General features: G+C 51.9%; 6 protein-coding genes across 6 annotated transcripts; 3 read left to right on the forward strand and 3 right to left on the reverse strand.

Annotated features, from left to right (window-relative positions):
* Positions 1-1,411: 1,411 nt before the first annotated feature.
* Positions 1,412-2,555, forward strand: PtrM4_039590 (ApaH, Diadenosine tetraphosphatase and related serine-threonine protein phosphatase; the record flags this gene model as incomplete). The annotated part of the gene is made up of 4 exons (XM_001937700.1): positions 1,412-1,588; positions 1,663-2,064; positions 2,116-2,415; positions 2,469-2,555. 4 exons carry the CDS (start codon positions 1,412-1,414, stop codon positions 2,553-2,555), a joined length of 966 nt encoding a protein of 321 aa, XP_001937735.1.
* Positions 2,556-4,477: 1,922 nt separating this feature from the next.
* Positions 4,478-6,759, forward strand: PtrM4_039600 (Sec2p multi-domain protein; the record flags this gene model as incomplete). Its single annotated transcript, XM_001937699.2, has 3 exons — positions 4,478-4,491; positions 4,613-5,192; positions 5,242-6,759. The coding sequence occupies 3 exons, from the start codon at positions 4,478-4,480 to the stop codon at positions 6,757-6,759; spliced, it is 2,112 nt and encodes a 703-aa protein (XP_001937734.2).
* A 556-nt stretch (positions 6,760-7,315) lies between these two features.
* Positions 7,316-8,913, reverse strand: PtrM4_039610 (uncharacterized protein; the record flags this gene model as incomplete). The annotated part of the gene is made up of 5 exons (XM_066104340.1): positions 7,316-7,323; positions 7,404-7,922; positions 7,975-8,233; positions 8,286-8,799; positions 8,846-8,913. 5 exons carry the CDS (start codon positions 8,911-8,913, stop codon positions 7,316-7,318), a joined length of 1,368 nt encoding a protein of 455 aa, XP_065958904.1.
* A 368-nt stretch (positions 8,914-9,281) lies between these two features.
* PtrM4_039620 (Sas10-Utp3 multi-domain protein) lies at positions 9,282-10,391 on the forward strand (the record flags this gene model as incomplete). Its single annotated transcript, XM_066104341.1, has 2 exons — positions 9,282-9,916; positions 9,998-10,391. 2 exons carry the CDS (start codon positions 9,282-9,284, stop codon positions 10,389-10,391), a joined length of 1,029 nt encoding a protein of 342 aa, XP_065958905.1.
* A 578-nt stretch (positions 10,392-10,969) lies between these two features.
* On the reverse strand, positions 10,970-11,418 carry PtrM4_039630 (uncharacterized protein; the record flags this gene model as incomplete). Its single annotated transcript, XM_066104342.1, has 3 exons — positions 10,970-11,257; positions 11,312-11,368; positions 11,416-11,418. 3 exons carry the CDS (start codon positions 11,416-11,418, stop codon positions 10,970-10,972), a joined length of 348 nt encoding a protein of 115 aa, XP_065958906.1.
* Positions 11,419-12,609: 1,191 nt separating this feature from the next.
* On the reverse strand, positions 12,610-13,440 carry PtrM4_039640 (uncharacterized protein; the record flags this gene model as incomplete). The annotated part of the gene is made up of 1 exon (XM_001937696.1): positions 12,610-13,440. The coding sequence occupies one exon, from the start codon at positions 13,438-13,440 to the stop codon at positions 12,610-12,612; it is 831 nt and encodes a 276-aa protein (XP_001937731.1).
* Positions 13,441-13,748: the final 308 nt, after the last annotated feature.

Here is a 13,748-nt window from a genome sequence, read left to right on the forward strand (position 1 = left end):
GGGGCGTGGGCGGAAGAAAGAATGGGCGTTGGTTGATTTATTGCATAATGAGCGCGCATGTTCGGGTAGATGCTCGCATGAATACGAGAGCTGATTGTTCATTACCTGAGATTGCTTGGCCTGTTCTGACGTGCATTGTGTTGAGTTGTGGTGCGTGGTAGTGGTACGAGTCTGGCAGGTTGTGGCGGTGAGCACGTGAAGACTGCTTCACTGGCGGCGTCAACGGATGCGGGATGACGACTAACGGATGACGGAGACGGAACCATGGCTGCGTCCATGTATGGTCTAGGTGGCAAATACGAGCCTAGGGACATTGTTTATACTCTGACTAGCGCATAAGAAACATTTGCATAGCTGGTTGTGGTGGTGGTGCGTTCTGTTTGAGACGGCACGCCCGAGCCGTCGAGTGGCACTGCCTGGCGTATATACCTACATGTGGTAATGAAGGCTGTCAGCCCAACGTGACGACAACAATAACAAGCTACGTAGGGTTCAGATGGCGAAAGAGAGGCAAGAGGAGGGCGTCTTTATCTTGATGTGAATAGTGCTAGGGTAGCAGAGGCGAGGGCCCGTCGTCTTTTATGTTGTCCTTTGCTATGGCACCGACGCGCGTCTGTGTTGGGCTAGCAGCGACTTGCGCCAAGCCAGGCCTAGGTCTGAAACCGAGCCTACCTCTGCAAAACTACTCAGGCGCTGCGATCCTCCTACCACCGCAACCCAACCCGGCCTTCGACTCACTGGAAACATTTTCTCTTTCACCCTTTACCCCGACTCTACAGCCTTTGGTAGTCGTACGCTCCTCGCGCCGCCAACCTCGTGAGCCTTGCCGTCCCCACTCGTCCAGGCGGTGAAGTCACTCTTAGCATCCCACTCGACAGGCTCCGGCCACAACAACGCCTCAGCGATCCCCCCCCGCTTCCCTTCGCACTCGCGCTCGACTGCCCACGGCGTAGCCCACACAGGTATCAACGTCTCAACAGGCACAATTGACAAGCACAATTTGCACCCGCCCCACCCGTCGCGTGATCCCACCTCTGCCGCCAGGCACTTCTGAGGGGGCTTTGAGCCATACTCCACACCGCGATAGTCGTCAACACTTCTGCGACGCCATTCTGACCACACATCGTTCCCGGAGGTACGTCGCTGCTGCTTTGCTGCTGTGCATGTTGTGCACCTACCCCATTGTCGTTGCCTGCATCCAACGCTCCTGCTGCCGCCGTCGTGGCGGTCGCTACGGCTGTTGCGTCACCTAGACGTGCCCGATAGCGACGATCCGAGCCTTGCTAACTCGCCCTGCGCAGGAGAAACATCCACTGCTAGTGCTACGCGCAAATCTTCCTCACCCACCCGCGCGAGGTCCTCCCTTGCACCTTCAACCACGCCCATCTAGCGCCTGTAGCAAGCCACAGCTATGGCCGAAAACGAGGTGGACTTGGACTCTATCATAGACCGCCTGCTCGAGGTCCGCGGTAGCAGGCCCGGCAAGCAGGTGCAGCTGCTGGAAACTGAGATCCGCTTCCTGTGCACCAAGGCGCGCGAAATCTTCATTTCACAGCCCATTCTGCTCGAGCTTGAGGCGCCTATCAAGGTTAGTCACGACATGCCGTGCTGCAGAACTCAACTGTACGACTTGTGAGTACATGCTGACTAGTTTTTCCACAGATTTGCGGAGATATCCACGGCCAGTACTACGACCTTTTGCGGCTGTTTGAGTATGGCGGCTTTCCTCCAGAGGCCAACTATCTCTTCCTAGGTGACTACGTCGACCGTGGCAAGCAGTCGCTCGAGACCATATGCCTACTTCTTGCGTACAAGATCAAGTACCCCGAGAACTTCTTCGTCCTTCGCGGCAACCACGAGTGCGCCTCGATCAACCGCATCTACGGATTCTACGACGAGTGCAAACGAAGATACAACATCAAGCTGTGGAAGACATTTACCGACTGCTTCAACTGCCTGCCCATCGCCGCTATCATCGACGAAAAGATCTTCACCATGCACGGCGGTCTGAGCCCGGATCTGAACTCAATGGAGCAAATCAGGCGCGTTATGCGACCGACCGATGTGAGTTGAGGGTTGAATTTGGCACTACTTCCGCGAAACTAACGCATACAGATTCCCGATTGCGGTCTTCTCTGTGATCTACTATGGTCTGACCCAGATAAGGATATTACTGGCTGGAGCGAGAATGACAGAGGTGTGAGCTTTACATTCGGACCCGATGTAGTGTCTCGCTTCTTGCAAAAGCATGACATGGACCTCATCTGCCGTGCGCATCAAGTCGTCGAAGATGGCTACGAGTTCTTTTCCAAGCGTCAACTCGTGACACTCTTCAGCGCACCCAATTACTGTGGAGAATTCGACAACGCAGGGGCCATGATGAGCGTGGATGAAAGTCTACTGTGCTCTTTCCAGGTTGGTGCATACATGCCTTGTACGAGCATACAGTGTCTAACGTTTGATTACAGATCCTGAAGCCTGCCGAGAAGAAACAAAAGTACGTCCCTAACCTTGGCAGCGGTAGACTAGCGTCTCCTCGCACCAAGAAAACCTAGAAGTAGTCACCACTACGCTTATTGAGAAACCATACCAACTTCTTTTACAGCAGGTTTGGGCGTCGTTAGACGATGGCAATTGTTAGCCCCCCCCCGAGTCCCGATGCCGAACGACGCGAACCACACTCGATCTCGATTTCGTTACCCACCCAGACGGCTTTTGACATTTGTACACAATCCTGTCCTTCATTATTGTCATTCAAGTACCGTTGCGCACGATGGATCACGAAAGAAAGTGCTGCCCGGAGGAAGCGATGAGGGTGGCTCTGCCTTTTGTTCTTGCAGGCCAAATCAAGAGGCGGATACTATGGCAGGCAGTGGCGGCGCGACGATAAGCGGACAAGAAATGGCATAAGGTACATCAAAATGCTCAAGACATGAATAACGGCCCCGATACGCTGTACGGTTGTTTGATGTTGGACAAAAGCTCATGATGATGGCGCGGGTTGTCTGGGGTGGGTGGCATCTGGGAGTTCATTGCTGGCCCGATGTTGGGCTTCTAAGGTCCTTTGAAGCATTTTGGACTCGTCGACTGCTCGTCCTCTTGGGGCGCGAGCTTACATCCAATAATGTCTGTCATTTCTTTTTCTTTGTCGCGTTCAACGAGCAACCTTTTGGGGATAAGGATGTAAGCTAGTAGTCTCGAATGGAGTATGCGTATCCCCTTGACAAATTTGCGAAAAAATGAGTGGCGTTGGTCAAGTCGCAAAGTAGCCATGTGAGACGTTGACGGATGGAGCCAAGACTAATAGCTCGTGACTATGTTAAAAATATGGTAACGGGACTGTGTGGTGCAGGGTATATGCTGACGACGGGCTCGAGTGCGACAGTGTCTGGTGCATGCGACAGGTGTCAGTTGTTACTCTGCCATGGCATGCCTCGCAAAAGCAAAGCTATAGCATGCTGATTGTCTTTGACGCATGGTAATGTATTCGAAATCAAAAGCAAGCAGAGACAAGGTTGGATGCAGGTGCAGGCAGGGGAGGTTCGTTCGTTCCCCACGAGATGGTGAAGGATTTGTTTTTGCTATCGGGCCACGGGACAGAAAGATCAGCTAGTGGCAACAAGGTGGTGGATACGAGCACGAGGCTGAAGAGGCTCAGCGCAGGCCAGGACGCAGCACTCGTGGTCACGGAAGCAGGATGGACCGTAATGGCTTGGCTGGTAGGCATGATGATGTCAACGGGTAGCGCTCCCGTTGCTGGGCGTGGCTGGTGCAGGTCTATGGAAGTAGGTACCGTGGTACGTGTGACTTGGCCTTTGGTTAAGCCAGGGGCAAGCAAGTAACTAAACACCAGGTCCTTGTCGAGTCGGTGACGGCAGCGAGCCTCTGTCACAGTGGCGGGCCTCGGGTTGACAGGACATGCGCATTCCTGCGCAGCTTGGCAATGGAGTACCTATTACAGTATTTGCAGAAAGTGCAGACTATTGAAAATGGCCTGGATGCAGGGCCTCGTTGGGCGTCGTCAGTCCGTAAATGCACTGGGGGGCGCGGGGCTGGTACGCGATCGAAGCGTAAGCGCCGCCTCCGCCGACTGTGGCTCCGGCCCTATCCACCACCTGCCCGTTCCATGTGGTCATCTCTCGCAGTTCCATCATCCGCGTCACTTTCCACAGTCGTCGCTGCCCTTCTCTCACCAACCCGGCAACCGGCTGTCTTTGTGTACTTGTGTACCTTGTTGTTATTTCATCCGACCTCACCACGTGTCTTGCTTGACAGCCTGTGTCTCGATAGCAGAACCAGATGTTTAGCCAGTAGACTCAGCCCGCCGTACTCGTCCGCGGTCCCTCGCGCCTACCCATCGTCACTCCTTTGTCAGAGCCTCCTGAGACGGCGCCCTGTATCCGATAGCCGACACCCATCGGCTGTGTAATGCGCTGCACGAGATAACAGACCAAGTCGCATCGCTCTGTCACACACAATGGCTGAATACGCGTATGTCTAGACCCTGGCATGAGCATGGCGCAAACGTCGGGATGCCTCACGAATGCCCTCCTTCCTCAGCCGCCATCGCTGCTGCTACCAAACGAAACACTAATGTCCTCTTGCCCAGCAGTTTCATAGCACACTCGGCCCCTTGGGTCCACGGCTCAGGCAACATGACCCCCTCGCGCCTGCGCTCCTTATCGCCTATGCCCAAGAATCACGTAACCCGCTCTATTTCCACGCCTCAACTCGCCAGAACCGCCAGCGCCCAGTCGCAGTCGCAGTCCGAGAGCGATGGCATGAACACCATTCCCGATCCCCGAGCAGCCACACCGCAACCCGCCCTCTCTCGTCACGACTCTACCGACTCGCATCCCGATTTCAGCCAGGAAGTCTCGACCCTCAGCACCAAGCTGATCAACGCCATTAACCACTCCACCATGCTCGACGATTCATTACAGCAAACGCGGCATGAGCTGGAAGCAGCGCGAGAGAAGCTGGCACGCTTGGAGGTCCAGGTACGCGTGCATGAAGAGAAGGTCGCAAAGGGCCTCCTGGTCGACAAGGTTGTCTACGACAAAATGGAGAAGCAGTTGACGAGCGAGCTACAAGAAGAGCGCAAGCGAAGGGCGGTAGCAGAGGCAGCTAAGCGGAAGACGGACAGTGAGGTTGAGGCTTTGACGGCTGCGCTGTTCGAGGAGGCCAATGTGGTGAGTAGTACGATGCGTGCTAGCATGACAAAACTAATTGTCTTCTTAGATGGTTGCAGCTGCACGAAAAGAGACAGAAGCGTCTGAGAAGCGCAGTGAACAACTAAAGCAACAACTAGGTGATGCTGCCGTACTCCAGCATTCTCTCCAGGACCAATTACAGGATCTCAAAGGCGTAGTGGAAAAAATGAGCCAACACGGCGACGATAACGACAGCCACATTCTTAGCACCACCGCGCCTTCTACGCCAGGCCTCACACCTGCAGACAAGATGAGCAAGCTGTTTGAAGCCATGAACCTCACACCCAGCACCCCAGGCACCGATGATATTACTCCAGACCACCCGCTCCACTTCTCCCATCTCATCCACCCAGTTCTCCGGTCCGATCTTACTGCATTCAAGGAGTTTCAGGATATGCTCAAAATTAGCGCTCGCAATTCGGCGCCACCGAGCCGTAGTTCGAGCGGCAGCTACGGCAGTCTTGGTGTACTTGGCCTTGGATCGCTGACCAATAGCTCTACGACCTCTCTACCCTCAAAGTCACCCACTTCGGCTGCCAACTCACCCCGTGAGTCAGTAGCAAACTCTGCGATGCCCAACCTAAAGGACGAAAAGTTTTACAAGCGTGCTTTGATTGAAGATATTGAGCCGACATTACGTCTGGACATTGCACCTGGTCTCTCTTGGATGGCACGCCGTACAGTGCTGAACAGCATCACTTCTGGATCTCTCGTCGTAGAGCCGAACCCCGCGCCATCATCCAAGTTCCGAGTACCTGTTTTCCCCTGCTCGCTATGTGGAGAAGCAAGGATGGGTGACCAGTACGCACGAAAGTTCCGCTTCAAGCCTGCAGATACCGAGGACTCGCAACGCTACCCCCTGTGCGACTGGTGTTTAGGTCGAGTTCGGGCAACGTGCGACTACATCGGTTTCCTTCGTATGATAGCTGCGGGCCACTGGCGAGCGGAAACTGAAGAAGAGAAAAAGTCAACATGGGAAGAGAGTGTCCGGCTTCGAGAGCGCATGTTCTGGACAAGAGTTGGTGGAGGTGTGGTACCGTCATTTATTCCTTTAAGAGATGGCGCAAGAAGTCCAACATTCTCAAATGGCGAGCAGAGAATGAGTGAAGAGAGCGTCGTCTCTTTTGAGCCCAGGGACATTACGGTAGATGGCCCAGCATCCGCAATGGAGCCAAGAAAGAGTGAAGAAGATCCATTTCGAACAAAGGGCGAGGTGAATCTTAAACGAATCTCCATTGGCAACACCATCCTATCCAACAACAGCACTACTTCGAATGCTCCAGCCGTACAGCCGGACAAGGAGACAACTTCACCGATACCTACGTTGACCGTGGACGAGGAGAAGACGATCGAAGACGAAGCTGATGCTCAACTCCACGAAGAGGTCAGCAAATCGCTCGACGTAAAAGACGTGACCGATATGTCTTTTAGGCAGCGCCAGCGCTCGATATCGAATCCCCACCCATCACAAACCGTACAGGTGAAGAAGAAGGACGAGAGGCTCAGCTTAATGATTCCTGGTTCCATGCCCGGAGGCTTCGACTAAATCAGTCTGATTAGCAAGCACATTTTTTCATCTTTTCCATTTTGCATTATCCGGGGTTTTGTCGCTTGAATGAGACCAGGTTGGATTCATCACCCTCAGCATTGTTTTCCTATTGTCATTTCTTAGTTTTTTTTTCATCCTATCAGTTTATCCATGGCAGTGGAAAGCTCCATGGATAGCAGGAGTATCGTTAGATTGGAGAGTGCGTGTTCTTTGTCATACAAAACAGGCGCACTTTTTTTTTCCTTGGTCTTGGTTACACACATATATCGCATAAGCTTTGATCGGGAAGTTGGCTTCCAACACCGGTTGGGAGGAGGAACAAGGGAAACATTGATATACCAGGAGGCTGGTACTCTTTTTTCTTTGCGTGGAACCTGGCATGGATAAAGCTGGGTAAGGGAGAGAATGTTCAAGCAGGTTGGTTGGTTGGTTGGCTGGCTAGGAATTTTTATCTTAATTGTACTATACTTTTGTTGTTGGATGGAGGATAAGAAGAGTGGTGTGGTAGGGGAGTGAGAATGGGAATAGGATCGTACGTCGTAGTTTGAATCAATCAACAGTCTCGAGGTTACAAAAACACGCAGCAGTATCAGTAAAATTCTCATGCGTTTGATTTTTGGTGTATCAACTTCATTTCTCACTTTTCTTATCCTGCACTCCAGCCACCCCCTCCTTGAGCACAACTTCGCCCTCAGCCCTCCCACCGCCCTTCCTCGGCAAAAGCGGGACCTCATCTTCAAGCTCATGCTGCACCATAATCGTCTTACCCTTGACCAACTGCATAACCATATAATTCATCGAACACCTAATCCCCAGCTCCTCCCCTCTCTTCACAATCCACCCATTAATATACTCAATCTCCGTTTGTACGCCCTGTCTCGCATCCGCCAGCATACTGCTTACATTGTCCCTCGTGCGGTGTGCAATAGCCACGACACCGGTTTCCAGGCGGCCTGGGTCGAAGCGCTGGGCTACGTTGGGTATATATTGCAGTTCAGGCAGTGAACGGATGACGAGGCTGATTTCAGCGAGGAGGAGCCGCATGGTACGGGATAAAGCCCAGTTGTTCAATAGAGCACCATTTCGGGCGTCCAGGAGCACGGTGAGGGGATTGATGATGCAGTTTATGGCAAGCTTGTCGAGTTGCATTTGGAGGAGATCTGGGGGCGAGAAGGAGGCGCCGCCCAGAACGGGGGGCGCGCAGCAGGGTACGCAGGAGGTAGCGTTGGTTAGGTGTGAAGGGGAACTTTGCACTGGAGGGCTCTGGGTATTCTGGGTTGAGCGTTGTGGGGGGATCCGGGTAGATTGGGCCGTCGTGCTTTGCGGTGAATTTTACGTCGGGGATGTAGGGTGATGAGGGGTCGCGCTCGCGTTCGTGGGGGGAGGATGCCGAGGGAGATTGTGCCGTAGCCTGCGTGGACGGTTGTGAAACGCTGCGAGGGCGACGTGTGTAGGCCGTGTGAATTGATGCCTAGCATATAGTATGGCCTTGTCGCTGGATCAGGGAAGATTTCCTTGTTCACTTCCTCGACGATACCCATGCCGTTTTGGAGGAAGAGAATGACGGAGTCTTTATGCAGTCGGTGCTTTACTGCAGAGAGGTTTTGAAGTACATATGGCGCTTTGCAGCATACAATTAGCGAGTTGATGGGCTCTCTCGACTCTCCTGTGAAGATGGGTGGTGATCCTTTTTCGGTTTCTGCCTTGGGGGGATTCAAGCCTACTTCCTTGCCATGGTATCGTATACGTGGTATAGCTAGTTCGGCGTCGTATCCGTCACGGAATTCGCTGTCTCCGTCGGTGACGAGTGTAAGTCTTTGCGGCGACTCATTCCACTCCTTCAGTCTGTCCCAATGCTTAAAGATCAACGTCACAGGAGGAGCATTCACAACGCCACGGAGAGCATGCGCAATGAAGCAGCCCACATTCCCGATACCGATTATATGGATTCTTCGATCGAGCACGGGCTTTAGCCGGTAGAAGCCAACGGTATCAGGTGGGGTTTGTGGAGGGGCGGCTTCGTTGATTGCATCCTTGCTGTCTCTTGTGAGCATTGGTAGAGTGAATATATCACAAGACATACTTCTCCCCACGAGTTTCATCGGAACTCGCGCTTTCTGCCTTTTGCCAGCTCGACATGAAGCCACGCATTTGGTAATAAGCCACACGGCTCGCGCAATTGCTACCGCGGGCGCATCTCGTTGTGATGTGCGGTATTCGAGGCCGAAGCCTAGCGAGAAGCGGTGAAATTGAGAGGAAAGACAGCTTGAACGACTTGCTCAAGCAACACAACTTGGGCTTTTCAGGGTGAAAGCATGATGTAGTGAGTTGCGAGGTCTTGAGGGCTCGGAGTCGGAGCTAGGGCGGGTTTACGCCTTGCGCTTCCGCTCGACCCGCAACTTTTCTTTGGCTTGTACCTGACTGAGAGCGCAACACGGAACAGTCCCGACTCCACTGTCGCCGTTTGTCACTTACCCAGACACCACCAGATTACTGATCGCGACAGCCAAATCGCAATCATGGATCCGCAAATAGATCTCCCCGAACTCGTAGAGGACCTTGAAGTCAACATTGACGAACTCACGGCGACGCTCGAACCTCTGCTCTCAAAACCACTCCATACGACCGCGTCATCGCTTCCGTTGCTCGACAAGGCCAAGCTATACACTCTCTCCGCCTACGCGATCGAATCCATCTTGTTTTCTGTTCTGAAAGCTTCGGGTGTGGATGTGACAGAACACCCCATCTTCAAGGAGATTGCGCGTCTGAAGGGGTACAACAGCAAGATTCGTGAGGCTGAGGAGCGGGATAAGAACAAAGAAAACAGGGCGCGTCTGGATGTAGCAGCCGCAGGACGGTTCATCAAGCATGGTTTGGCGGGCAATGACAAGTACGATCTGGAAAGGCGGGAGCGCATGGCCAAGGAAAAGGCAAGGGCGCACCTGAAAGCACAGAAGATGGTGAACAAGAAGTTCGACGACGATGGAAAGGAAGTGCAAAGTGAAGATGCGACGCCTAAGAAGAGGGGCGTGGACGAAGTTGATGGCCATGGTGAGGACTCTGATCAAGTACTGGGAGGACTAGAAGAGGCAGAGCCAGCGGCGAAGAAGGCGCGCGTTGACGCCACCGAGCCCATGGACATTGACTCCGAAGCGTCGAAGAAGGGGAAGAAGAAGACAAAAACACAAAAGACAAAGGCCAAGAAGGAGGCTAAGAAGGCAAAGGAACAGGCAAGACAGAGCGCAGAGAGCACCGATGCATCTGCCGACGATACACCTGAAGTCTCCACTTCAGCCGCAGAACCAAAACCAGAGGCCGAACCAGACGTCAACACTACGCAACCCAGGAAACGTGGCAGACCCCCAAAGAAGGACAAGGCGCAGCGAGCCACAGTAGACGATGCCGAAGCAGAAGCTACGCCTTCAAAAGCCGAGGCAAGAGTGACACGGAATCGCAACAAACGGCTTTCAACACAGAACGGGCAGGAAGAGGAGATTGTAGTACCGACACCAGACCAAGCGCCCAAGACACGAAGCGAGACTTTTAACGCGCTGCTTGATGGCTCGTTGGGCGAGAAGAACAAGAGCAAAAAGGGTGGTAAGAAGGGAACTCGAGGAAAGGGGAAGTGAACAGGGGTCTGGAGCTCATGAGTTCGCTGTCAAGTGGATGATCTTGATGAGCTTTCATGGTGGACATGCTGGGATTGGGAGGCTTGAAGTATACATTTGTCTATTGGTCTCGTCGTGCAGGATGTCATGTCCCCCCGAGGACCACTACGCACACTCAGCAGATGTCCGGTTGTGTGGCATATAAAGAGCTGCTATGTATACAGCAGTAGCTGATTACAGGTCACTATGATCGTCTTGGATCATCGTATGCGACATAATAATGACTTTGAGACTCTCTACGTACTCATTACAAGCCTATAATGTTTGTTTTTTTCGGATTTCTAAAATGCGCAGTTGGCTCATAATGTCGTTGATACAGGTCTACTAATAGCCCCCAATATCCACCAAGTCATCGGCATGATTAACAAAAACATGCATAGTCCTTTTCCAGCCTTTTCGGGACTATATCTGTATACGCATGAAAGCGATTACAGTTAATGCGAGACGCTATAAACGTGAAGGTTATTCCTTATCTCCTTTTACGTATCTTTGTAATCGCTGTCATTTCCTTCTAAGCGCTTCACTACCTTTCGTTCTTGTTAGTTGTATCGCACTTCATCTTCTGAGCCAATCTCTTCTGGAGGTGTTTCTGATCTTCTCCTCTTTGTAATGCTAGGAGGGATGATGTTCCTCGTTAGTAAGCCAGACTGTAGTCGTACTCTGCGCTCAGCTGCATCAAGAAATTGGCAAAGCTGCTGGCTCGAGATATGTATTTCTTCATCTTGATTTCCAAGCTGTTCCTGCACTAACTCTTCATGCGCAAAATCGCGAAGGTGAAGGTGCAAGCCTGGTGAGTTGGTAGTGTTGCCTGAAGCGTCACGAAAGACCTTTTATGAATGTTAGAATATTACCGGTAGAAGAGGATTGCATAAGTAACCTACTTCGTCTTTGACCTCTATCTCTACACGAAGCTCATCTCCTGTAGAAGCGTGGATTACCTGCGCTCGCCATAATGTTAATGTAGCCTTGCGTGTCCCTTTCTTACCATATTCAATGTCTAACCCAATAACAGCCTGCACGCTAGCATCCGAGTCTAGAAGGTAGTTTTCAGCTAGCCGGTCTAACCTCTCTCTTTTGTGAGTACGAAACCTCAGTGATAACTCCAGGGTAATCCGCATCCTCGTGCCAGAAGGACGCGTCTGGCTCATGCTTCGATCCCGATGGAAAACATATCTTACTAGACCGAAGAGGCTCCACTTTCTGCGCGAATGTCGCCGTATTGCCCGATCTCTCACGGATTGATTTCAGTTAGTTTAACATAGCGTCCTCGACGCGAGCAATGAGATATTCGTGCACAGTTGTAGGTATTCGAACAACAAGCAGGTGCTTTTCAACGTAGTAATCATACCTAACCACCTCTGGCATTAGCTACCATGCCTAACTTATCATATATTAAGTGCACCCACCGTATCTTGTCTTCTACAAACCCCAACAGCTCCTCGTCTCGATCTAGCAGACGCTGTACCTCGTCAATCTCCCCTGGCACTAGCAAAAATTCCGTCCAAGGTTAGCAATAGAAATGCTTTCCAGCTCGGATCTCCTGGAAGAGTGCGATAACTCGAGGAGCTTGCGCGGACGATCTCTCGTCAGTCGGCGGCGGCGTCAGCGGAGGGTGTATGAAACTCAAGGGCGGCGTAATCTTCGGTTTTGTTTCGTCGGGATTTTTCGATGAGACATAGCACTGTATTGCACGGTATCCGGTATCGCGACGTTGTGCAAAGGCTGTCAGTACGGTGGGTGTTTGGTAGTTGCGACAACTTGGGCCGCTCTGCTTGACTCAGCAACAATGCCAAGGGATGTTTTATCGATAGCGAGCCTCATGACGTAGCCACCCAAGTCATACACTTAACATACTAATGTACAACAACTGTAGTCACCACACACGCCTATTAGGTGCTTACCAACACTTTCAAGTATTCTATGACACCCTAGGTGTAACTAAACGGTAATCTCAAATTGAGCATGCAGGCTATCATATACGCAACAGGGGAATGTTAGCAACATAGGTTTAGCTGTTGTTAGATCGTGTAACTTATAGAGTAAATGTATATGTATCAGGGATACTAGACATACCCTAGTAGTTGAGGCAGATCTATCGACGGCGCCCCTGAACACTCTTCTCCATCGGCACCCAAGGCTGTCCGCGTGTGATAGATAGTGAGTTAATTCCAAGATGAGCCTACCATGGAATCTCTACCCCGAACCGATCCACAAGCTTCCCCGACACCTTCCTCCCAGTCTCATCAAACCACTCATTCAACCTTCCCATAACTTCTAAGCAATCCCCCACGCTCTCCTCGACGCTAATAGTACCCTCCTCCTTCCACTCCACCAGCTGCGTCTCCACCCTCCCCGGGTGCAGCATCAAAAACTGAACGTGAGGAACATCGAGCACGAAACTCTTGACCACCGCATTCAGCGCCGCTTTACTAGCCCGGTATGCGTATCCGCCGCCGGCTGTATTCGCAGTGATGGAACCCATGCGTGATGACAGGATTATGACTTTGGGCATAGAGATGCTTGAAGAAGTCCCAAGCAAGTAATCCGGAAGCTCTGTGTCAACCCTTTTCTTGAACGACATGAGCAAGTTCGGGAGAAACGACCTTATCACATTAAACGTCCCCCAAGTGTTGATTTCAAACGTCCGCACCATGGTTTCGTGGTCCATTGCTTGCATGCTCTCGGTGGCTGCTACATTTTGACGGGCTTCTTTTTCTTCGGCCACTACAGAGGGTACGAGGCCGCGGATGCCGGCGCAGTGTATGACTAACTTTATGGGCGTTGAAGCGTAGTCCTCGGCGAGGCTTTGAATGTCTTTGTGGGATGTGATGTCTATTTGGTGGAATTGCAGGTTGGAATAGTGTATGTGTGGTGGAAGGGGCTGGGCATCTAAGGCTATGATGGGTGGGTGTGAGGGGAGGGAGGCGTAGTGTTGTAGGAAGGCGAGACCGAGACCGGAGGATGCGCCTGTTATCAGGATGTTGTCGTCTTCTATGCTTGCTGTGGTCATGATCTTGAAGTAAAGGCGAGAAACAGTAGGATGTTGTTCACACAATTGCAAAATGTTTCTTTCTTTCTTTCAGAGCTAGGATGTTGGTACCTCACACCTTGCAATTACAAAGAAGGCTAGAGTTCTGTTGGCATAGGGAAGCTATACCGGAAGAGGATCTGAGCTCGGGTTTAGTGGGGTGAAGATACGTCACGGCTCCGGGTTACTGCATGTTAGCGACATGTGGGACCCCGCAATACCCGTTGAGTGGCGTTCCTATCATAATCAGCAAGAGGGGTGATAAAACATATTGGAATTTAGAAAGCTGA

The sequence above is a fragment of the Pyrenophora tritici-repentis genome, chromosome 10 (genome assembly GCF_003171515.1).
Source record: "Pyrenophora tritici-repentis strain M4 chromosome 10, whole genome shotgun sequence".
NCBI classification, from domain to species: domain Eukaryota; kingdom Fungi; phylum Ascomycota; class Dothideomycetes; order Pleosporales; family Pleosporaceae; genus Pyrenophora; species Pyrenophora tritici-repentis.